General features: G+C 37.7%; 2 protein-coding genes across 2 annotated transcripts in view; one reads left to right on the forward strand and one right to left on the reverse strand.

Annotated features, from left to right (window-relative positions):
• The window catches only part of LOC133848666 (cholecystokinin receptor type A), a 32,688-nt gene extending 11,327 nt beyond the window's left edge, over window positions 1-21,361 (forward strand). The window contains exons 2-5 of the mRNA XM_062284321.1: window positions 9,778-9,978; window positions 10,640-11,077; window positions 18,936-19,242; window positions 19,326-21,361. Coding sequence (XP_062140305.1) covers window positions 9,778-9,978; window positions 10,640-11,077; window positions 18,936-19,242; window positions 19,326-19,752 — 1,373 coding nt within the window. The 3' untranslated portion in view covers window positions 19,753-21,361. The remainder of the gene's footprint in view (window positions 1-9,777; window positions 9,979-10,639; window positions 11,078-18,935; window positions 19,243-19,325) is intronic.
• LOC133848667 (probable cytochrome P450 308a1) lies at window positions 13,807-17,915 on the reverse strand. Its single transcript, XM_062284322.1, has 4 exons — window positions 17,452-17,915; window positions 15,955-16,515; window positions 14,262-14,744; window positions 13,807-14,192 (listed from the first exon to the last, which is right to left on the reverse strand). The coding sequence occupies exons 1-4, from the start codon at window positions 17,646-17,648 to the stop codon at window positions 13,907-13,909; spliced, it is 1,527 nt and encodes a 508-aa protein (XP_062140306.1). The 5' UTR covers window positions 17,649-17,915; the 3' UTR covers window positions 13,807-13,906.
• Window positions 21,362-24,698: the final 3,337 nt, after the last annotated feature.

Genomic DNA, 24,698 nt, shown 5'->3' on the forward strand with positions numbered 1-24,698 from the left:
ACCGGAGACTGAAGCAACGAGTAAAATGTTACATGAAAGTCGCTTAAGCCCACCTTAAATGGAAATGCTCTTGCTACTTTAAAAACAATACAGGGAAAAATCTACATTGAAAATGAGAATGAAAATCTTGATGCTGAGAACTTTTCGTTCCTAAGGAAGAATTCCTATATCTTTTAGTATCCTTTGTCTAGAGTTGAGGCTGTTAGCTCAAAAAGTCAAGATGTGGTCGATGGTTAAAATAAATAAATTAAGAAGTTTCAATAAAATAATTCAATAATTTATAAATGCTTTAAGTGAGGAAGGGGAAAGAAAGAAAGAAAAGAAAACTACCTATAAATAATTATTTTTTGTTTAATAATTTATTTAATTTTAACACACTATATTTGAGGTTTTATCTTGATTACTTTTTTTGATTCGCAATTTTAATTTTTCAATTAAGATTTTATTCCTGAATTTTTGGAATGAATTCGTTAATAGAATTTTTGAAGAATTTTGATCATCATTTAAGATTTTATTTTCTTATTTCAGTTTTGACGTCATATTCTCGTGATTCATAATTTTACTCCTGATCTGAACACGTTTCCTTCTGTGTTCAAAAAAGTGTTTTTTCACAGCTTATTAAAGTTCTCGCTGATTTCTGATTTTGATTCCGATTCCCTGTCTGCGAGTAAACAACAATTACCCTTAAACAGCAAATGCTGTTTGCTGCCCCCAGTTGCATCCACCTGGGAGCCACACAACACAGCACAACAAGTATACGCAGCGTGACCTTTAACCGCTATCGATTGCTATATTTGGACTTCTTACAAATTGCCACACATATTGACAAGTGATTCATACAATATTTGTACACACACATTCGACACAAGCACTCCTGAAAGTATTGTTCTTGTCCTCCGTGGGTCAGCATACATTGTTTGCACAGTGCCGGCTAATAGTACTTTGACGAGGACGCCAGCAGCAAACACTCGCACTCAATGGCCAATTGATTTCCCAAGTGTTAACCATTAATATTCATAAATCAATGAATATTTCAGGGCTTACCTTACCTCGCTGCTCGGCAATATAGTCATTAACTAGAAATGAGCACTTACGATTACGAGTGAATAAACTTGTTGTTGTCAATGAATTAATAAATTCGGAGCAGTTGCCCAAAAGTTTGCAGTTGCATGACTTCATTCTGCTGACTGACAAAATTACGACGAGTGCCATGTGCATAGATCTGATTGGCTTGGCAATCTAATATAAGAAATATGGAGAGAGAGAGAGAGAGAGAGAGAGTAAGAAGAGAAAACAATTACAATTCTGTTGAAAAATTCATAAATTTGTACACCATAAAAGACTTGTTCTCAGACTGCTGCACATTGCGCCATAAAATTATTATGCCCTTTGTGCAGATGTGAAAACAAATCGATTTACAAGCGACTATATTTATGAACATATCTTCTTGCCTCGATTTTGAAATAATACATATTTTATTTTTATTGCAAACAACCCAAAACAGAGTTTCTTGATTTTCACCTCTGTTTTGTTTTGAACTCTTAACCGCATTCTGATTAATATAAAACTAAGTGCAAAGTCACATTTAGCTTATTAATAAGTATTATTTATAAAAACATTCTTTTATATATTTAAAATAAAATTTTTTTGTGTGTTTTTGTATATTATAACTTTGTATTCTTTAGTGTAATTTATAATATTTTTCCTAAAATTTAACCTGTTTTCTTTCTTTCTATTTCAAGCTTCTGATTGTTTTTATGTAATCTTTTTAATGCAGTAATTGTTATCATTTTCATTTTTCATTTATAAGCTGAACAGAACATGACATTTTCGATAGTCTCTGAAGAAAACTGATACGATCAATACATATTATACAATAATAACTCCAGTACTTATGATCCTGAAAATTCAATATAGCAAAAAAAACGGCAAGTGTAGACGCGACTTATACCGAAGTTCATTAATATACCGAACACTATTCAGTATATAATATATATTATAATTATATTTTTAGGAATAATATAACACATTTTTTTTAATAAACATTTCTTTTATGTTAATTGTTTTATTCACTTGATGAAATTTTGTTATATTTACTTTTAAACTAAGCATAGGGTATCTTATCGTTACTTCATATCGAATACTTTGAACTGATATTGGCAAAAATCGCTAGCTCTAATGTACCAATTAGCAGACAATGTGTTCCAAATGAGCTTCTAGTCAGGATCCCTTCTCCCCTTTTCCATTTCCATTCCCCTTCTCCTTAACTCCCTCACTCCATGCTTCTTGACAACTGCTGTCAAGCTCTGCTCTGGAAAATCGTTTTGAGTTCGTTGTTGCGTTATGCCAGACATTTTAATTTGTTGTTTTACAATATGCTTTACGAGTATATCTTCATTTCGAATGTGGGGCCACACACACGCACACACTCGCACACACTCGCACACAGACCCGCATTGCCAATAAAATTGAGCCTTGGGCAAATGGAGTGACAGTTGGTGCCGCTTTTTGTCCCGGACTTTTCGCTGTTCGACTGCTCCTCAGCTGCCTTCTTGGGCAATAACTTGCCTTGTCAATAAAAACAATGGAAACCAATTTCTTATATAATTTCACAATTTTCAGGGACCGAAAGTTGAGCACAGCCGCAGCCGAAACTGTGAAATGAGCAAATACTTTCACATACAAACAAATACTGCGTACGCAGAAAAAGCTAACAAAAAACTGACCAAGCAGTTGCTCGTTTATTTCTTTTCAATGAAAAAACGCCAGTCAAGTACTATATATAAAAAGACACTTTTAAATCATGGCATCAGGATGGAGAATCTCTCTCCATCTTATGCTAAATAGATAGACCACATGCAGATTTACATCTTACAGGGCACCAAGGAGTCGAGCAGTCTTGACAGCTGGGCTCTAACTTCTGCTTCCTTACGTATTTCCTGACAGCTGAAACTTTTGCGTTGCCATTTTTTATTGTTATCTCAAATTTGAAATGATTTTTTATTGATAATATACATTCACACACACACACATACAGAGAATAGAGGGGGAATGATAAAGTGAGACCGAGAGAGAGGAAAAGAGAGAGAAGCAAACAGCGTTTGAATGAACAAAGATTCAGATTCAGATTCAGACGCCGATTGTTGAACGATTGGGAACTCCGACGAAGACCAAGTCCATAAAAACGCCGTTATGGTTACCATAGCCTGTGTGTGGCAAAATGCCCCAGCACTAAATCAAAAAAACAACGACCAGAGGCTTTCCCAACATTGGCTCATCAATGAAATACATTTTCCCATTTACATTCACATTCACATTCCCACATTGACTATTGACTATTGGGGCAGGCTGCTCATTTAACATTAAAGCATTTGCATGCCAAGGCCTAAATGTGTTTTCATATTTGTCATCAATGATTTATGATTATTAGCAACGATCACTTAGTTTATACTTGCGATTCATAATCATAATTTCTACTGCAATGAAACTTTACTTTTTTTCCATTAAATTACGATTACATTTCTAACGTGCTTATTTCCAAAATAAATTATTACATACATTCTAAATTTATATCAAAATTTGATCTTCAAATTCATGAAATTCATTGAATTTTATTTTGGTTTTAATCTAATTTAAGTTCAACATTCAAATGCTTACGTTTAATTTTAAGATTCGAATTCAAATTTCAGTACATTTACTTAATATATTTATGTATTAATTTTTTAAAATGTCAGAAATATAGTTTAATGTAATAATATAATTAATATGTTATTGTCCCTTTACTTTTAAATAAATTTATTTATTACAGCAAGTTTACTCATTATATAAATGTTAACTAAAACTAACTCTTTTATTATTATTTCTTGAAAATATCTTAATTTTAATTATATTTCATATTAAGATATATGTTGTAAATATATTTTAATGCCTTATATTTATTACTTTCTATTTACTACTGCAACATTTTAATGCTTGCGTTTAATTTCAAAAGTTGACTCTAAAATTCATTAAATTGAAATTGAACTGAATATGTTTATTTCAATTACATTTCGCGCTTAATTAAAAGGTCACTCCTAAGAGGTATTTAAATGTATTAAAAAACAATGAATAATACTTTACTTTAATAAAGTAAAGTCCCTCTTAAATTTGACCTTTTACCATCGCCTAAAGTTGTAATAAACACACTTAGCACTGCAACATTTTAATGTTTTCATTGCCCAAATTGGCAATTGGCTTCGTAGCATAAATTAGGACTTAAGATTACGTGACAAAAAACAAACGAATTACCCAAAATAAGACTTTGCATTCCAAGTAAGTAACTCGGGGCGTGCCTCGGGGATGATAGAAAAATATCAAAATATCGAAAGATTAGTTGAAAATACTTTTTGGCATGAGCTGGCAAATCATAAAGTTAAAGCAAAAATGTTTTTGCCCATACAAATATAAGAGATTTTCAAATGTTTTCATTTCAATAAGAGAGGAGGCAAAAGGCAAAAGTTGTTGAACATTTTGGGCCTGTGTTCATCGAACACAATCAGTAAATTTAAATTTTAATAACGAATAAATATTGATGCTTTATCGCATGACTGAACATTTGTCGAGCTGAGTCGAGCCCCTTTTTTTGAATGTGAATAATACGCTTAGAAATGTCCGCATTTGTGGTTAAATAATCGCATGATTATAGATACCCTACAAAAGATACGTTTACATATTGGGTATTGAAGCATTGATATTGTTGCGACTGTTGTGCGTATAGATTTCACAGCCAAGCAAGAAGAAACAACAATAAACTCTTATTAAATGCGGCAGAGTATTCAGTTACCGCAAAGCGAAAATAGCTTCGTCGTGATTTGAATATTTAAATTAGTTTTGCATTGCAAAATAATATGCAAACATTATTCTAATGAGAACGAGAATGAGAGAGAAACCTCACTTGAGCTGCCCGTTGGTCAATTATAAGCCAAGACTATCCAGTTTTGTGGTTGGCCAGCAGCTACCAAATAAACTTTTCAGTTTGAATTTGACTTGAAAGTTTTGTTTGCCTCCGTTCAGGGCAAAGGTGAGGGGACAGGTCAGTGGAGGGGAGGCGCATAGCTTGGTGGTGGTGAAACTCACATTTAAGTGGCCCTCTGCAAAATGGAGGAAAGCCGATGCTAACCATGTTTTATGATATCAACTTAGACAAGCTCGCAAGTTTGCAATTCACTTTAGAGTCTGCAACTGACTTTTGCTTATTTATTTAGCTTGCAGATATCCCTGATGCAGATGCGGATGTGGTCGAAGCGAACTTCTCGTCTCGTCTCGTCTCTCCTTTCCTCTTCCTCTTCCCTTCTCTGTCTCTGTCTCTGTCTCTTTCACTTTGCACAGTCCATTGAGCATACACCTGATGGCTGGGACACTCGCTCCACTCCTTCACTCCCCTCCCTCTCAGCTGTGTTAAGTGTGCATCCAAATTGCTCACGGCGCCTGGCAACCACTTAACAAGTGCCTCGGTCTCTGCTGCTGCTGCTGATGCTGCTGCTGCTGTGGTGATGCCTTGATCCTTGTGATGCCAAGAACTTCAAAGTTGCTGAAATGCTAAGTTCAGTTTTTTGCGGCATCTGGTAAAATTGAGAAAATAAACTGCCAGTTGCAACGTGCAACTTGCGGCTTGACCAAAACTCTCTTGCCACATTCATTCAAGCTGCATTCAAACTAAAAGTCCAAGAAACCGACCAACGAATGTCCAGTTTGCCACTGAGCTTTGATTCTCTGATTCTGGTTACACCGTAGCGAGCAAACCAATAGAGCCGCAAAAACAGTTTGCATTTACATTTATTTATGTTGTTGAATTTGCGTTTTTTGCGAGCACGACCTGCAAAAACTTTGTTGTCTTTATTTTTTTTTAAGGCTTACAAGTGGTAAGCATTTGGTAGATACTTGAGGTGAACGAAGCGAAATAGGAGAACAGTCTAGATGGAATATTTGCTCCATACAAGCTGTGTTTATTATTATTAGTATTTATTGGTATTAGTTATTAGTTTATGGGTAACTAGTGAAAACAAGAAAGAAAATTACTGTGCTTAACAGTAGGATCCTCCATAGCCATTTTCAATAAACGTAAACTGATGTGATATAGTATCAAATTAATATATTATTTACCACATCGATGTACTATTTTATAAAAAAAATTACCTGGAATACAAAATAACCCAGATTGTCATACCATATTAATATAATATACAAAACAATACAAAAATATACCGAAAGAACTTAAGTAATTGTAGAAAAGAATGCGAAAATAATATAAGTATATAAGTAATATAATATAATATAAGTAACGCCAATTAATAAGAAATTATTGAAAAGAATTTAGCTTACAAAGGTAACAATATCTAGTTGGTTGCTTACAGATGTGCTAAGATGATTGTGAAATGCATCTGATCATCTTTTGCCAAGATAAAATTTGGCTAGCCTTGCAATCTAGTTTCATAATTAAAATGCACAGAAAGCAAAAAACAAAGACAGAGAAATTCCCTTATTCATATCGAAGATGTTATACTCTAACCGAGATCTAAGTACGCTGTCAAATAATAAATAATAGAAAAGTGCGAAAATATGCAATGCAATCGAGAGTGGAATACACACACAAATTGCAATTGTGAAAAACTAGTGTTGGAACATATGTGAAGGCTTCCACACAAAAGTAAATAAAAATGAAATATTTTATGGAACCCTTACACAAATATGATTTTTTAACCTAGTTGCAGCAAAAAGCGAGCTCAAACAGAAACAGTTTTAATGAAAAAATACAAAAAAGGGCAAAGTTTATGAATGAGTGTTGTGTACAGCGAAAAGAAATTAACAGAAAAGGGTTTTTTCCTTGTGTGGGAGAGAGAACATTGCGTGGGACGATGATGAACGTCAGTTGCAATTTACAAGTTACCATTTACAAAGTATTCGCATTTAATTTAAATGAATGACAAACTCCCACAGTTTCACACACGATTCGAGTACAGAAAGAGATTCATTGGATTGTAATGCTCCAATGCGTTACGAAATGAAAATGAAAATGAAAATATAATGATTGCAACAAATATGCGACTATTACAGATCCTCGAGTGTGTGTGGGCAGCTGCAATGTAATCAACCAACTGAAACCGAGTTCCAAGCAATAGAAAACAGAAACAGCAACTGAAATGAGGAGGCTGCATTAGCATTATTTGCCGCAAGCGTTGCCCAACACACACGCAGCTCCATTTGTGCAATTTACAATTCAATGCGAGGGCACAAATTCCCATTTCTCAGCCTTACAACAACAAAAAAAAAACAGCAAAACTGGAAAACATTCCCAAACAAAAAGGAAAAAAATGTATACATTACGGGCGTCGTAAATCCAAGTTTATAGTTCATCCACTGAAATATGTTTTAGAACCCAATTGGGGCATATTTTTTTGCCAAAGAGTTGTAAGCCCATAATCAATTTGTTTGGTTCATCAAAGCAAACAGTGAAAGCATAATGATGTCGCAGTTGTCAATGCTCGACTGCAGAACACCCTAAAAAAAAGTTCACTTTGGTTTTTGCCTTTTCTACGAATTCTCCTCCGAATTCTCTGTCGATGTTTAAATCGTTTTCAATTGGGGCTCAGGTATGAAAAGAAATGCTAAAAATAAAAACCAGTTCGAGTATTTGTGTAAGCTTGCAAAAATAAATAATGATGGCGAATCGGCTTAAAAACTTGACTTTTGCACTAAGAACTGAGAGTTGAGAGTTGCGATTTAATGCTCGAGTGTGTTTCACATAAATGTAGCCCGAAATTGTTGCCTTATTTGAGGGTCACGAATTCAATTGAATGGATGAATAATCAATTAATGGCGGACCATTTAATGGCGCACTTTTATCATTTTCCTGAGCCAGGAATCATTATAAAAGCGAACAGCGGAATGTTTATAAATATCCAAATGAAAAATAAAATAATTACTTGAATTTAATTTGCATCGCGCAGCGAGAAGAGAGAACTAGGGACTAAGGACTCAGGTTTGCCATTTGGGACGTTTTCTATTTTGTATTTTCTTTTTTATTTTCTGTTGTTATTATGTATTCTGTGAGCACCTTTGGAGCAACGTCGCAGTCCAATTTTCTTCTACAAAAAAGTGCGACTCTAACTGTGACTCCAGCTCTAGCTCCATCTTCGTCTCCATCTCAGACTCTGCGTATATTTAGCATTTTCATAAAATTTGCATTTTTATTTGCGGACGGACTCATTGAACCATGGTCACAAGCGGCAATGTGGCAGCGGCAAATGCGACCGAGCGACCGGCCGAGAGCTAAATTTAATTTTGTTAATGAGCTTGGCTTGTTTAACAATTCGCCCACGAGCCGAAAAAGGGGTTGCCACAACTCGCTTCCTTTCCCTTTCCCTTTCCCTTTCCCTTCTTCTCTTTAGCTTCACCTGCTCCACAGAGTTTAACATTAACACTAAAGCCAAACATCCAACAGCGAGTTGAACCCCTTATGCCTAACCACAAAACCCCTTTTCACTCACATATCTCTTGTTGTATGTGTGTGTGTGTGTTTGTTTGTTTACTGTCTGCATACCAGCAGCGAACAGCACAGAGCACAGATGCAAAGAGAATTGGGCTTTGGCTCGTATAGGAAACGGCATTTAACACGGCGCAAAGCGAGCTAATTTTTTTTTCCTTTTTTCCACGCAAAGTCAATAGAGCAGCCTACTTCGCTCCCTCTCTCCGCTTCCCCCGTTCAATCTACTTACCTGTAACTGCGCTGCTTTGAGCTCATCAACATCAGCAGACTATTTAGCTGTTTGGCTGTTTGACTGTTTGACTGTTTGGCATTTGCCAAAAGGAACTTTGAGTCTGAGCGAACGCAACTTACAGTTCGCATTTCGCATTTCGCAACTAGCGATTGCTGCCTTGATTAATTGTGCATGCTTACACACACAGAGCGGCATTTAAATGAAGTTGGCAGTGTTTTTGGCTAGTGTTGGCCTAAGTATCCATATCATTATCATTATCGTTGTCCTGTCCTGTCCTGTCCTATCCTGTCCCAAATGGAGCCACATTTGTTATGCCCACCGGCCGACAAAACGAATCTAAAAGTGAGTCCGCAACCCAAAAACCGAAACCGAAACAGCATAATGAAACTGAAATCAAGTGAAACGGCTTGCCTGATGAGTATGCTAGACTGTCAGATACTACGCGCATCTTTTACTTTCGTTTCTACGAAGTAAAAAAAATGTGCACATCAATAAAGATTGTTTCACAACTGACTCTTCAAATTGCACAAAATACATTAAATAAATAATACATCAATTTGAGTACCACAACATTGCTTTGCTCATAAAATATTTAATTGCATGTGTTATCAATGTGCAAGAGTCGCAAAGTGCTAAGCAGCTTTTCTTAAACATAATATTGACCCACAAAGAAGCATAGAGTTGAGTTTGCCTCTTTATTGTCGGAGCACACAGGGTATAATGAAAGTGAGGCCGACATAAATTAACATTTTAATGATGCGCTCCATGAACTGGGCTGACCAACCAAGCAACCAACTAAGCAACTAAGCAACTAACCAACAACCAACCAAGCGAGCCTTAGGCGTGCAACCTGTGTGAGGATGAAATTAGTTTTCTCTGCCTAAATATTGGAGGAGTGAGTAGTAAGCCCCAACGGACAGACTGATGCGGTCGGTAATTGTGCCCACATCAAATGATATTGCTATAGCAAAGAACATCATGGCGTATGCGTAACGCAGTTTTTCATTCTATCGTTTTACAGCTGCATCGGTGGCCGTCTCCTCGTGGACACTGGTGGCCATCTCATGCGAACGCTACTATGCCATCTGTCATCCGCTGCGATCGCGCACCTGGCAGACAATCAACCATGCCAACAAGATCATCGCGTTCATTTGGCTGGGCAGCTTGCTCTGCATGACGCCGATCGCGATCTTCAGCCAGCTGATGCCAACGAGTCGTCAAGGTGAGTGAATGCTTGTGAGTGCGAGTGAAGTGCACGCTATTGAATGATTGAACTCCTTCATTTCATTTCATCTCTATTTCTAATTCTATTTTAAACTCCATTTCTATCTTTATCTTAATTCTACCTATCTTTTTTCTGTGTCTCTATATGTGTATATCTTTATCTCATTTCTATTTCTATCTTTATTTCAATATTTATTTCTATCTCTGTTTTTATCACTACCCATAACTTTATTTATATCTTTATCTCAATCGCTGTCTTTATCTCTATTGCTAACTTGATCTCTCTCTCATTCTTTTCTTTCTATATTTATATCATTATCTTAATCTCTATATGTATTTATTTGTATCTATATTTCAATCTTTATCACTATATATATTTGTCTTTGTTTCTATCTTTTTTTCAATCCCTATGTCTATCTCTATCTGTTCTGTAACTCTATCTCTATTTCTATCCCAATTTCTATTTATTTTTATATCAATCTATTCCTTTCGTTATTTCTATCTCGATCTCTTTCTCCTTTCTTCTATCCCTTTCGCTATCCTTTTCTCTATCTCTCTAACTTTATTTCTCTCTCTCTCTCTCCGTCTCTTTATCACTAATTTATATTTATTTCTCTCTTTCACTTCCATTCTCTCCATCTCACACACTTTCTTCACAGGTTTGCGCAAGTGTCGCGAGCAATGGCCGGCAGGATCTGTGGGCTATGAGTTGTCGTACAACATCTTCTTGGACTTGGCATTGCTTGTGTTGCCGCTGCTGGCGCTGAGCTTCGCGTATCTGTTCATCACACGCACTCTGTATGTGAGCATGCGCAACGAGCGTGCCATGAACTTTGGCAGCAGTGGCCCTGACGTGGGGCTCACCACCAACAGCGGTGGCAGCAGCAACAACAATGGCTGCAGCAATGCAATGCAGCCGCGTCGCTCCTATGGCAACTCGAGTCAAATGCATCGCATGCAATTGAGGCAGGGCGTCGTCGATGCGATGGCCATCGACAGCAGCGCCCAGTTGGATGTGTTGCTGCAACAGCAGCAGCAGCAACAGCAACAACTACAGCAGCAGCAGCAACAATTTGGGGCACCGCAATACTATTATGGTAAGCAATCGCATTCCGTATTGTAATTCGAGTAGCTCGATTGAGTTTTATTGCCATCAAGCGCAAGTGTGGGATGAACTACTGCATCCCAGAGGAGAATGCTGCTAGCGTGGCTGCGTGGCTGTATGGCTGCGTGTGTGCGCAAAATTTAATTGAAGTGCATTTCAACCGCCACTTGGTGTCAGCTCAACTGCGAACTGTTGGCGACCCCAACCAGACCACACATTACTCATACGCCACATTGGACAGACAGTTGGTAGCGATGCTGCGATTCAATTTGATTCGAAGCCAGTGATAACTTCAGTGCCACACTTTATCCACTTTAATGGCACTTTCATTTGCATCGAGTACAATTTCACAATTTCGTTTATCACTTAAAGCCAATAAGATTGCGATTGCGTTTGCAATTGGGATTGTGATTGCGATTACGATTGCGAATGTCGATTAATCGGTTTGCTTGATATTCTCAACTGAGTTTTATTTATGCAAATTATGCATTGATTTCTCTTTTTTCGTTTTAAAGAGCACACACCCTTTTCTATCCTCTAGCCTCATTTACATGGGAACGCCTTAAACAAGCACACTGAAATTGCATATTAGCATAAACATTTGCTTATTTTAAGAGAGACCCACAACACACAGCGCAGATAATGAATTATCACAAGGAACAGCCTCGAAGGACACACAGCGTGAGAATAAACGAGGGAGTGAGAGAACCTGTTTATATTTGAGGCTCTTTTTGTGCTGTTCTAGCTGAAATGTTGTGCTGTGTTTTTGTATACCCGCTACTCATAGGGTAGAAGGGTATTATAAGTTGATGACCGCAGGAAATATATGTTCTGGATCAGCGTCAATAGCCGAGACACAATACCATGTCCATCTATCTGGACTGGATTTTGATTTTAGACACTATTTTCATTAAGTTTTAACAACACGGATCTAGCTTCGGTATATTGCAGTATTTTGTTGGTATATTAATTTGTTTATTTTCATAGTAACACCACAATGTTTTGCTTTTATTAAAAGAGGATGCCGGGTATCTCATAGTGGAGCACACTCAACTGTAGCCTTCTTACTTGATTTTTTGTCTGGCTGTGTTCACATGCTGACGACACAGTTACCTCGACTTTAACATCGACATCGACATCGACATTGACAGCCACTTTGCAGCGAGTGTGTGCTCAATGCCCCTATCCACAGTTCGCAATGCCATTCAAAGCGAAAGGGTCAAATTAAATACCGTAAATTATGCAGGGGTCGAGCATTTAAACGCTCGTTAAAAGCCGTTATCTCGTTTATCGACCAAACAAGGCGAAAGCCCAAATTAGTGGGCAACCCCTTCGCTTTATACTTTGCTGTAAATTGTAAATTGCGTACACATTGTCGCTAGCAACTGGGCAAAAACGAGAGAAAGAGATCTGCTGTTATGTGACAATAAATTTTATTAAATATTTCAGAATCCCGCAATTCTCTCACATACTCTCTCTCTCTTGTATATGTAGCATGCAATTTAGGGGCGTCACTTAACATTTTTGTGTCATAAATTTGTTAGCGAGGCCAAAAGAACTGTCACTCATCCTAGCTTCTAGCCTAGACAGTCAGTGCCGCCCTGGGAAATGGTAAATGGTAAATGGAAAATGCTAGATGGTAGATGGTAGATGGCAAAAAATGTTTTATTACACTCGCTCACACTCTCGCGCACACTCTTCGCTGGTAATTTGCATAAGCAAGTTCCATATAATTAGAGTCTTATACCCATATTAACGCTTGGCCCCATTTTTAAGTAGGTTAGTCACTTAAAGCACCACTTGCTTGCGATGCTCTCTACACACAAAATACACTCGCAAATCTCGCATTTAGCAGGAAAACACAGAGCTCAACTCCTTAACTCTGCCCATTATTTTGATGGACTTACTCGCATTCGTCCTAGCACTAATTCACTTGCTTAATTCTCCCACATAAATGCGACAATTTTCGTTTCACTTTTGCCTGCTTAGGCGATTGCAAAACGTTTTTCCCGAGGCACTTAAAGCAAATACTTGCACTTGACGATTAATTATTCGAAATGAATGTGATTAAAGACTCAACTCGACCTGTGCGTGTTTCCTCAAATTGCCGCAATAAGTAGGCCAAGTACGAATACAGAATGTCGTTAACTTGCCTCAATGCAAATCTGGCTTATTTCACAAATATTTCATCTTAAACAGTTCTCTGTTAAAAATCAAAGCTTGCTAGTTTCAAAGTTTATTGAAGTTGCTGGAATTGAAGAAAAAAAAAGAGAAAAAAACAAACACATATTATGATTCAAATGAGTTAGCAGATTGCAATAAAATCATTTTTATTTTATTTCCAAAAATGTTATTTCAATAAAATGATTAAAAAATATTCAGTTAAATAAGAAAAAAGCATTATTACTCTTTCATTTTTGAAATATGTATTTTTAAATCATTAGTAATTATTTGATTGTCAAAATTTTAATTCATTTTTATATCTGTTGCCCATAGTACTCCCAAATACTAAATATAGCTTTCAGTATATTTTAGAAATTTTTCGATATATAATATTATTGTGGTATATGTAGAATTATACCGCACACAATTTGTACCAGTAAAGTTTATTTTGAATGTTGTTGTCGCCAAAAACAGAAATAAATTATTTTTGAAATTAAATACACTGAGAAAAAAGTATAAACAAAAATGTGATAAATAACATTTTAATCAAAGAATAAAATATTTGAATCAAAGACCAGAAATAACAAATTGGGTATTCATATTATTCACATTATCAACACTTTAAGTATAAAGGAAATGCTCACATATTGTAAAGTGATTACTTTGCTTGGCGACACTTAAATCGAATCCAAATTCCCGCCTTGCTGGCGGTTAGAAAGGTGACATTTGATTTCTCCATAGGCGGACAATTGTCCGCCAACTCAACGCTGTAGTCTTGAAGAAGTGTGACCAGCGCCGCCTTGGTTTGAGCCAGTCCAAATCGCATTCCCGGACACATACGCGGTCCAGCACCGAAGCCCAAGAAGCGACAGCCGAATTGTTGTGGCTGTTGCAAGAAACGCTTCGGTTGAAATTGTAGTGGCTGCGGATAGATAGCGGGATCACTGTGGCACAAAGAAATAGATGTGGTAATTAACTGGCAACCATCAGACAGTTAATCAATAAGAGCTTACAGATGAATGGCCTGAACAGGCACAATCAGCACAGTATCTTTGGCCACGAGCAATCCAGCACCAGCAGCATCATCTGGTTGCTGAGGGGGCAACACAAAGGATTCGGTGCAGCGCTTGAGCAGAGCGGGCATCGCTGGATGCAGACGCAGAGTCTCATAAAGCGTGGCCTCAGCATAATGCAATGCATCCAACGCCTCCGGATGCAGCAATTGTCCATCATAATGAGCAGCCATCGCATCCAGTTCGCTCTGCAATTGACACTGCTCAGTTGGATGCGCTGCCAGTTCGTATAAAGCAAAGGCTAATAGCATCGCCGATGTCTCGTAGCCCTCTAACAGCAGTGTGGTCGCATGTCCTTCAATATCGCAATCACGCCTCGCCCTCAGCCAGTTTAATAACGTGTTGCCTTTGCTGCTGCTGCTGCTGCTGCTGCTGCCTGCCACTTGGCGACGCAGCCAGCGCTGAATGTCGAGTGGCACATATCTAGGGCGGAGATTAAATTCGCATTCACATTCATTTTATTTACAGGGTATTCGTGGTTGTGAAACCGCACAATATGCAGAATAGTCAAAGAGTGAATATATCAAGTGCTGACTTTAATACAATTTCTTTAAGCAAACTATTGACTGTGTGAGACGCTGTGCATATTGCTTTAATCAAATTGAACCACAGTAGACTGACAGCTATTTAAATAAGTCAGCAAAGCAGCAAAAAAATTTAATAAGAAACATTTTCCAACTTAAGAGAAAGACTCAAATCTAAAAGATTTGAATTAATTTAGCATACGCCCTTAATCCTGTGTTACTTTGTGACTTAAAATGGTGGACTGGTCTACATTCATAATGGAAGATATTTAGCAAAGGGTCAGGCATTTTGCACATTCACTTAACAACCTTTCAAACTTCTTTACTATCAAGCTCAATAAATGCAGTTCAAAAACTGCAAAAACTCCTTTAACACAAACTATCGACTGTGTGAAACCCTGTACATATTATGCGATTCAAAATTATGGCTTGAAAATATTGTGTTGCATATTTTGAATGTCTAATAAGAATATCTAATAACAAACACCTCCGCACTTAAAAGACCCTTCAAAATGAAATACAGTTGCATGAACGTAGTCTTGAAAACAAACCTATTTCTGTAAGTACACTTTTGACTATGCAATACCTTGTAGCTACAAAATTGTCTGTTGAATAATGTTTATGATGGTAGGGTTAATAAAAAAATTAAAAACAAGCAAAATTTTCGTCTACACCTTCCCTCATTTTGTGACAGTACTAAGAAGCACTCAAACTTAATTAAAAAGAGTTACGGAAACATAGCCTACAATGTGCATTAATACAAATGAGATCCTTTTTTAAACTATGTAGAGAAAAGGTCAGACTAAGAATATCATACAAGTTGTATAAAAACAGACCCCTCTCAATCATGTTACGCATGTTGTGAAAATATGTATAAGAAAGCACTTAAATTATATTATATAAATAGAGTTCAAGCATATTCTATAATTTTTTGAAGCAAACTATTTAGTACTTTAAAATTGTATCTCGAAAATATAAAATTTCGGAGATTCAAAAATATGAATTAAATGTTCCTTCATGCGATGCACATTGTGATAAACTTTTTAAACCAATAAATACCTTTAAGTAGAGGATACAAAAAGTGGCATTAATATATGAACGATACCCACCGATATTCCATGAGCTGAACGAGCCTTGGGGAATGCAACAGCGCAATAGTTTCAGCCAGACTCCAAGAACTGGGCTGAAATAAAGGTCCCAACAGTTGAAGCCATTCACTGTGACTCTCACTGCGACTGCTGTCGTCAGAAAAAGGACCGAGGCACTGTGCATTCAGGCCAAACACAGCGGAGGCCACCACCTGTAGCGTGTAGCGTGTGGCCAACTCTTTGGCCTCGAGGCAAGCCAGCTCGCGAGGCTTGCGTTGTGCCACAAACTTTTGCAGCTGGTGGCAGGCGGCGCCAATGTGCGGCAACGTCTGTCGCAACCGCAGAGGTGTAAAAAGTGGCAACAATTCGCCACGTTGCTTCCTCCAATGCTCACCACAGGCAATAAATGGATTTTGTGCAGCCAGCACATCGCGCTCCACGTCCACATGAATCGCGTTCTCTGCACAGTGGGTAAAATGTCCACCGATGAGCAGCTCGCGCACTATCGATTGATCCCTCAACAACAGAGCAGGTTCATTAAATAAACGATAAATGCCCACATAGCTCAGAGATGAATACGAACTGAAAATGAGAAAAGGTAAAAAACATAGAGAGAGAGAAAGAAAATATATAGAGAAATAATCAATAAGGTATAAAGAACAAAAGAATATAAAATGAGATACAAAACAATAAACAATCAGCTAACAGAGATGAAAATTGAATTAATTGAATTGAATTAAGATAATTGATGAAATAACATATAGAATCAGAAAAGCATATAGAGAAAAGTGAAAAGATATAGAAATAGAGTGGAAAAAAGATCAATCAACGAATGTTAAATATACAGAAACACAAAAAAAGTATACATATAAATACGGACAAATAGTCGATTAGGGAAAAATTCTACACATAACATTAGAACTGAAGAGAGATAGAGAAAAAGAGAAATACAAAGATAATGAAATGAAGAAATATATAATTCAAGATATGAAGACTTGATTAACCATAAAAATAGAGAATTAGAGATTAGAACACATTAAGAATTGGAGATGGAGAATTAAAGAGTTATATAGAAAAGGAGATAGAAAAGTATAAAATGATAAATGAAGGAAATATATAAACTGCGGGAAGAGAGAACTGGCGAGTGATTGAGAAAGTCGAAATGAGCGAAGACGAGTGTAAAATAAGGTGAAGAGGAGAAATGAAGAAGTAAAGTGATCGTGTAGTATAGAAACAGAGAAGTTGAAAAATATTAAAATTAGAAAATAAATTGATGCAGAATGAAGTGAAGAAATAAACCAAAAAATATATAATTAAATATGAATATTGTTAATTAAAGATCTGACAACCCCAGTGATGATCACACCGTTCGATAGACACTTTTCAAAGTTAGTTACTCTCTTAAGTTCTGCACAGCAAGAATATGAAAGCACAATCGAAAAGTAGCTTTAAACGTGCATATTAATTTGATCCGAATAAATAAGTTACATCAGAGAGATGGAGAGATAGATAACTCACTTGTAGAGTCGCGCATAGACATCGCCATAGGAACGCAGTCCCAGGGCAAAGTGCAGCATGTTGCCCACCAATGGGAAGCCATAAGGTCCGGCCACGCCACGACGACGCCAGTAGCTGCCACAAGTCAGTGCCACCGACAGCAGCAGCAACAACAACAGCAGTAAGAGGAAGAGTTGGAGTGACAGCGGCAACCACATTGTCGGCGACAACAAGTTCAATTTGTAACTGCGTTTACGGCTGCTACTCAACTGGCTTGTAACCAGTTGCTACCCCAACTGCGCCTCATTACACAACATGCCAGCCAGGCAGCGAGGCAACCAGGCAGCCAGCCATCCATCCAGTCGTAGCCAGCTAGCTGCCTGTCTACAATGATATTATCGGCCATACTGTGTTCTCGGCTTTAAGCCAATTACGTGTCGAATGTCGCCTCACCTCCCATCTCCATCTCCATCTCCTAACCCATGCACTGTTCTCAATCTGTTCTCAGCGCACGCAATAGAAATACAAAAATGATATTCGCCTTTAATATTGTTCCATTAGCAAAACATGCAAGCTTTTAGTATCGGCTTCACCTGCCGATTCATAATCATTATTGAGTTATTCTATTTTACATATCATGCCCTCCCTTGTCGTTACTCACTCCTTGCCATAATCAATATTACAATGTCATGATTTCTAACACACGAGTACGAGCTACAAAGCTTTTTCTGTACGAGTATGTGACTTGCCTCCATTCAGTTGATTCAGAGTGTCTGATCATCACACCCCTATTAGCTATTCTATTTTGAATGCTGTTTCTATATACATTGTACATATATGTATTTACTTGTATACCTAGTCGAGTAGCACTCAGTCTATAAGTCTCAATATACATTTGACTCTGAAAGTAACACGATGTCAAAGCTTAAATTTAGAGCTATTAAAGCCATGCTTCATACTACGGTTCTTTTAAATGTTCAAATTGATATAAAAAGTTTTAAATTGACAACAGAGTTTATATTTGTTAGCACACTCAATAATAACTTCAGTCCTGAGAGTTTGAAAGTGATTATATAATAACTGAGAAGTCATTTCAGTTGCTGTATTTCTAATCTTACTTGCTTGGTTGACAATCTCATTAATTGTAGTATATTTGATATATTATATTTATTTGATATATTTTGAGTAATTTAGATATTTTTGATATAGTTATTAGACATATAAGATAGTTTTAGTAATTTTCTGTATATGTCTGGTTTACCCCATAACGCGGCCATCTGGTAATTTAAAGAACATAAATGCGCTTAAAGTTAAATCTAGCTTAAAGTCCCTCTACCTCGAAACTGATGAAATTCAATTATTTTAAAATGTCTTAACTTTAAAGTCAACAGTAATTTCTTCGTTTGGTTTTCAATGCAATTGATGGACAGCCAGAAATCAGGATCCACAGACAATCTCAATCAGCTTTCCCTTTCTCTTTCTCTTTCGCTTTCTCTGCTTTGCAGCTGATGGCTACTCACATGGCGGCAGCAAGCGGCGCTTGTTTGGTTCCTGCGATGGACGTCGACATCTTTATTGCATGCGCAGTGCGTCAGTCAAATCACTGCGACACCAACAACAGCAACTGCAACAACAACAGCAGCAACAGCAGCTGATTGGAGCAGGAGATTGTTGCGGCCGAGTGCAGCGAATGCGACACCAGCAACAGCAACAACAGCAGCAACAGCTCTACATGAGTGTGGCAAATGAGGGGGAACGTCGCAAGTCGCTGTCCACGCCCAGTCTACGCATCACGGAGGCAACACTTCGCAGGTAAAGTTGTACATAAATCAATATGTAATATTTCAATATTATACATATGTACATACATCTCTCTCACTCTGTGTCACGTAAAGCATTGTGCCACGCAGGTCGAATGAGAGCAAGAGTCTGGAGAGCAAGAAGCGTGTGGTGAAGATGCTGTTTGTCCTCGTGCTGGAGTTCTTCATCTGCTGGACACCGCTGTATGTGATCAACACGATGACAATGCTGATTGGACCCGTGGTATACGAGTATGTCGACTACACGGCCATAAGTTTCCTGCAGCTGCTGGCCTATTCCTCCAGCTGCTGCAATCCCATCACCTATTGCTTCATGAACGCCAGTTTTCGACGCGCCTTTGTCGACACCTTCAAGGGGCTGCGATTGTGCGATGGAGGACGCTTTCGCTTCTGCCGGCGACGCTCCAAAAACGACACGAATCTCTCGGTAGCGGGCAACTCGATTGCGTTGGCCAATTCGGTAATGTCCAGCCATACGATCCTGGAGAGTCCGCGTCTCTGAGCCAGCCGACGGCAGCATTCCAAGTCTCGTACATTGACACGAATGCAGACGGATAGAGATAGAGAGAAAGAGAGGGGGGAGAATGGAAAGGAGGGTCGAACGATTGGTCAAATGGAGACAGAGTCGCTATAAATTGTGAATTGGGAATTGGGAATTAGGAATTGGGACGGGGGGGAAGCTGTGATGTGCAAGAAACTGAAACTGTGGTTGTCAACGATTCTACTCGAAGTAAGTTGCGTGTTTGCTATGAATATACTCTCATCATCATTATCTACTACTACTCATCTAGTCATCATCATCAGTGGATATTCGTAGGGTTTCTTAAACAGTAGAACTACGAATTCAAATTTCAATATGAATACTCAAACTCTTTTGAACTGTTACTAATAATTACATATGTATAAATACTAATTGCAAATCGAATTCTGATTGTTAAACGTTAAACGTCAATGTGAATTGTTTGACTTGTCCTCGACAGGCTGCGTTTCAATGTTTACAATATAACATAAATACAACAAATACAAATATAAATGTAATGAAATGTTTTTTTACTTACACACTCAATATTCTATATAAATGTGCAAGCAATCATGCAAAAATGAAAAACCTCAACTAATATTCACTTTTTACAAACACACACACGCATCAAATGATGGGATGGCAAATTAATAGAATACATTAATTTGTATACAAATGCATTTCTAGACTCGAAAATACTCTGTAATCATTAATCTGTAATCTGGCATCTGGAATCTGGAATCCGTTTCACCTTCGAGTACAACACTCAATGAACCACACAGCCAATGACACAAAATACACAAATAGTATATAAAGAAAAACGTTTCAGAAATCAAGTATTACATGTTATAAATGTATTTTAAATTAAGTTAAGAAAACCAAATGCCGAAATAACTCTAAAACTACAAACTAAACAAACTAAAGTATTTGCTCTGAAAAACGCATACAAATTTTACAAAAAAACTTTGCAATTCATTTCATCGGATTTATGTTTTGAATTTTATAACATATAATATTTCTGAGCTTACCACAAAATACTCGTACAAGAAAATAAAACAAAGGCGTGTTTTTAGTACCGTCCGTAAGTCTAGCTGTCTACATTAGAAACTTAGATGATGCATTTTGTCAAAAACCTACTCGAACTTAGCATATTTGCAAAACTACTAAGTACTAAATATGTATTATGACTATTATTCCTAATGTTTTCTGTTCGATTTTCGAAAGTAGCAAATCGTAATATACATGAACTTTTGATGCAGCCCTCGCGTACTTACACCAAGAGAAAAACCAAACAGTTCTTAAATAAATGAGATTTTTAATCAAGAGATAAAATAGAAATAATTGTAGTTAAATTCGCATATAAGAAATATACATGACTCAAGTTTGAGCTTGCTCGCAAATCGTACTAATAAATGTTACCACAGTACACACACACACACACACACACATTCTATACACACACACACACTCATTCGTATGTGTGTACTGTCAGAAGTTTCAATATTTTTCACTTCTGTACACTTCAACGAACTTACGAAATGTAAATTATGCAATTCATATGTAAAATAGCAATAAATGTTTTATGTAAATAAAAAAAAGCGAATATAAAAACAATTTTGAATTCTTACGTCACACACACGCACACACACACTGACACGTACTTAGGCAGTCACGCTAAGCAATGGGGAAGTTATGCAAAACACCCGATTTTTTCTCCATTTCTTACCATAATATATCTATTAAATATATACCTCAGCTGCTTAGCATAATATCATTTTCATGATATGAAGCATACGCAGTTCATTGCTGTGTATGTGCAGCTTTTATTTAAAGCGTTTTGTCTGCGCATTTCATGGTGCAAATTGTTTCCGAAAAAACATTGCATACTTTTGTGCGCGCTGTTAATTAGATAACTTCTTTTCATCTTCAAGATTATTATTTTGATATGCAATGTGACAAAATTTGTAATTTCAAACTGCACACTATATTTTGACCTTTGACAAATGGTTACCTTTTATTTATTAAATGAAATTGCTATTTAGTACGCTTTAGTTGTTTAGTGCTTTTCATAGTGCAACCTGCGCCTGAAAAAACGTTGCATACTTTTGCGCACTCTATTAATTAAGTGACTTCCTTCCGTCCTCAAGACTATTATATAATTATGCATAAAGGCAAAATGTGTAATATCAGACTGCACAATACATATGAAGGAGATTTAAAATCATTTGCCTATGAGTTGTCATATAAAATTTGCATTTAGAGCACATTAATTTTCTGCTCTTTTCTTGTTTCAAATTGAGCGCGAGAAACGTTGCATACTCTTAGGCGCGGCGCTAATTGATTGACTTTAGGCAGAGCATTTAAGAACATGTGAGTTCGACATGCAAATGCCGCGAATTCCTTAACCGCTTCAAGCTAATGAGAAGCGCATTAATTTTGTGTAAATTGTGTATGGTACTCGCAGCTGCTGGCTGCCTTATAGTTGCTGTTGTCGTTGTTGTTGTTGTTATGCTGCTGGACAGATTACCATTAAGCTGTCAGACGCAAGCATCGCTTCAGCTTTTGGCGCCGTTAATGGCGCACTATGGAGCACAGCACGGACAAAAGGCCAAGCTACAAGCTCCATAAATTACAGCAATGAACTGGAATGAGCATGGGAATGAATGCGCACACACGCAAATACAATGTGTGTGGTCAGAAGAAATCAATTACCGCTTGACCACAGCACAAATGAAGTGCATGCAATGCCAGGCAACGGCCTCCAATTGCTCTGGCTGGACTGATTGATGTGCCACAAGCACAGCATGTGAGCAAGGTGTTGCACTTGCAGAGTCGATCTTGCTAAATTACTTTGCCAAAAGCCTAAGAAGGAAAAAGCTGAAACCGAAAAACAATGTTAATATGAGCTGACGATACGAGTACGTTTAATTGTGCCAGCGAGCACTCGAAACTACTCGTATTTACCCGCCATTGAGTACAAGTTGATTGTTTATTAATGGCACATGCGTTTAATATTCCATTGCTGTAGCTGAGGGCATAGCGAGCAGCTGCTGAGGAGCGCGACTCGTGGCATTTCCCATTAGCACATTTGTGCCTCGATTTGTCACAATTGCAATGGCCTATTTGGAGTCATCTGACGTAGATGTTGTCGTTTTCGTTGTCTCTGTCTCTGACTCTGACTCTGACTCCATCTTCGTCTCCATCTGCGTTTCCATTTCCGTTTTCAGCTGGGGAATGACGTCAGAGAGCGGCAAGTGTCCTTAACTTGTTGTTGTTGTTGTTGTTGGCCGGGTCTACGTGACAATTACCACAGTTATTACACGTAATGAATACAAGCGTCGTCGCATGCAAACACAAATACAAAAAGGAGGCAAAAACAGAAGCAGAAGCAGAGGCAAAAACAGAAACCGAGCTCCCTTCAGTTGGACACGTATGCAATTGGTGACGAGGGAGCCATCGGCTATGTTTGCCTTCGTTTGCTGTATAGCACCCAGCTGCACACTCATGGAACCTTCTCGGAATTGTAATCAGATCACGGCTAAAGCACCGTCCGTCCATGGGAAACGGAACGGTGGGTGGATAAGGAGGGAGGGAGGGGAGAAGCGAGAAGGGGTTGGGTACTACACACTACACTACGAGTACTAAGTGACTTTGGCCATTGTGCAGATCGCTTAAGGCTACTCCGTGTAGATGGCGATGTCTTGGCTCCAGGAATTTCCTGTTTGTAAATGACTATTACTGTATTTAGTGGACGAGTCCGCATTCTTAGCTACGCATTGCCAAGCACTTGAAATTCAAATGCGCACGCATAATGATCCAGAAAATTGACATTCCTACCCTCCCACTCACTCACTGCCCTCTACTCTACTCTTCCATTACATCATCGTAATACTTCTGAGCAACTGCACTCACTTATTTATTTATTAAGTATTTATGGCAGGCATGCACGTGGGCTCAATTGTCGTTTGTCGTTTGTCGTTTTGCTCCAGCAAAGTAATAACCAACCAAACACCCACACACACACACACACACATCTGCAGAAGACTGTCGCTCAACATTTGCCCAAGTGTTTCGTCTTTGCGGTCTGTCGTTGTCTCTGCCTTTGCCAGCAGGACGCTAATGACGCTTGGCCATGGCCATGGCCAACGAGGAGCACAGGTACAAGAAATTGTCATTACGTCCCTTTGCAGCCCACACGTCGAGTGTTAATCAACGCCCATCATTCAAGAATATTTCCAAATATAGATGTCGATAAATAGCTTGAGTAAATATAAATAGACTTAGCGCAATCAATTGCAGATGCTCCGATTCGCAGATTTAAATCACAGACAGAAAATATGTGCAATAATTTAATACTTCTCTTTGTTTTTTATTAATAAGTTTAATAAAAATGTATTCAAAATGTTATGTACAGTGATAATTTAATAGATAGAGAAGTCGTAGATGAGAATTCCATAGATACCACCGTTTCTCTACCTTTTTTTTAGGTTCGCAGTAATTGTCTCCAGGTATATGTATGTGCCACTAAACTGCTTGCTTAAATTATAAAAACGTTTGTTTATTTTATAATAACCTCCATCAACAAACAATTCCCATTGAATGAAATACTTCTGTCCTTAACATGAGTTATTGAAGTTGACAGAAAAGCATGGAAGCATTGAAAATGGTAAACAAGGAGGATAATAGCAACTAAGAAAGCTAAGTCGAGTGTACTCGACTGTGAGATACCCGCTACCCATTTTGATTAATGGCAATATATTTTGCGGTATTATTCTCAAAATATACCAAATATACTGCAAACATACTAAAATTATACCAAATTATATATGTGGTATATCTTTATAGTATCGCATTCAAAATATACCATAGACGACACAATATACCAGATTGTCAGCCAAAACAACTAAGACCCCTAGTAAGTAGGCGTT

The sequence above is a fragment of the Drosophila sulfurigaster genome, chromosome X, assembly GCF_023558435.1.
Source record: "Drosophila sulfurigaster albostrigata strain 15112-1811.04 chromosome X, ASM2355843v2, whole genome shotgun sequence".
NCBI lineage: Eukaryota > Metazoa > Arthropoda > Insecta > Diptera > Drosophilidae > Drosophila > Drosophila sulfurigaster.

What these genes read in the sequence shown, in the direction of transcription:
- LOC133848667 (XM_062284322.1), bottom strand. Translation starts at nt 17,648, where the DNA reads ATGTGGTTGCCGCTGTCACTCCAACTCTTCCTCTTACTGCTGTTGTTG. An exon ending in GTTCAGCTCATGGAATATCG is followed by an intron (nt 14,745 to 15,954) that starts GTGGGTATCGTT and finishes TCTCCGCCCTAG; the next exon opens with ATATGTGCCACTCGACATTC. An exon ending in CCTGTTCAGGCCATTCATCT is followed by an intron (nt 14,193 to 14,261) that starts GTAAGCTCTTAT and finishes TTTGTGCCACAG; the next exon opens with TGATCCCGCTATCTATCCGC.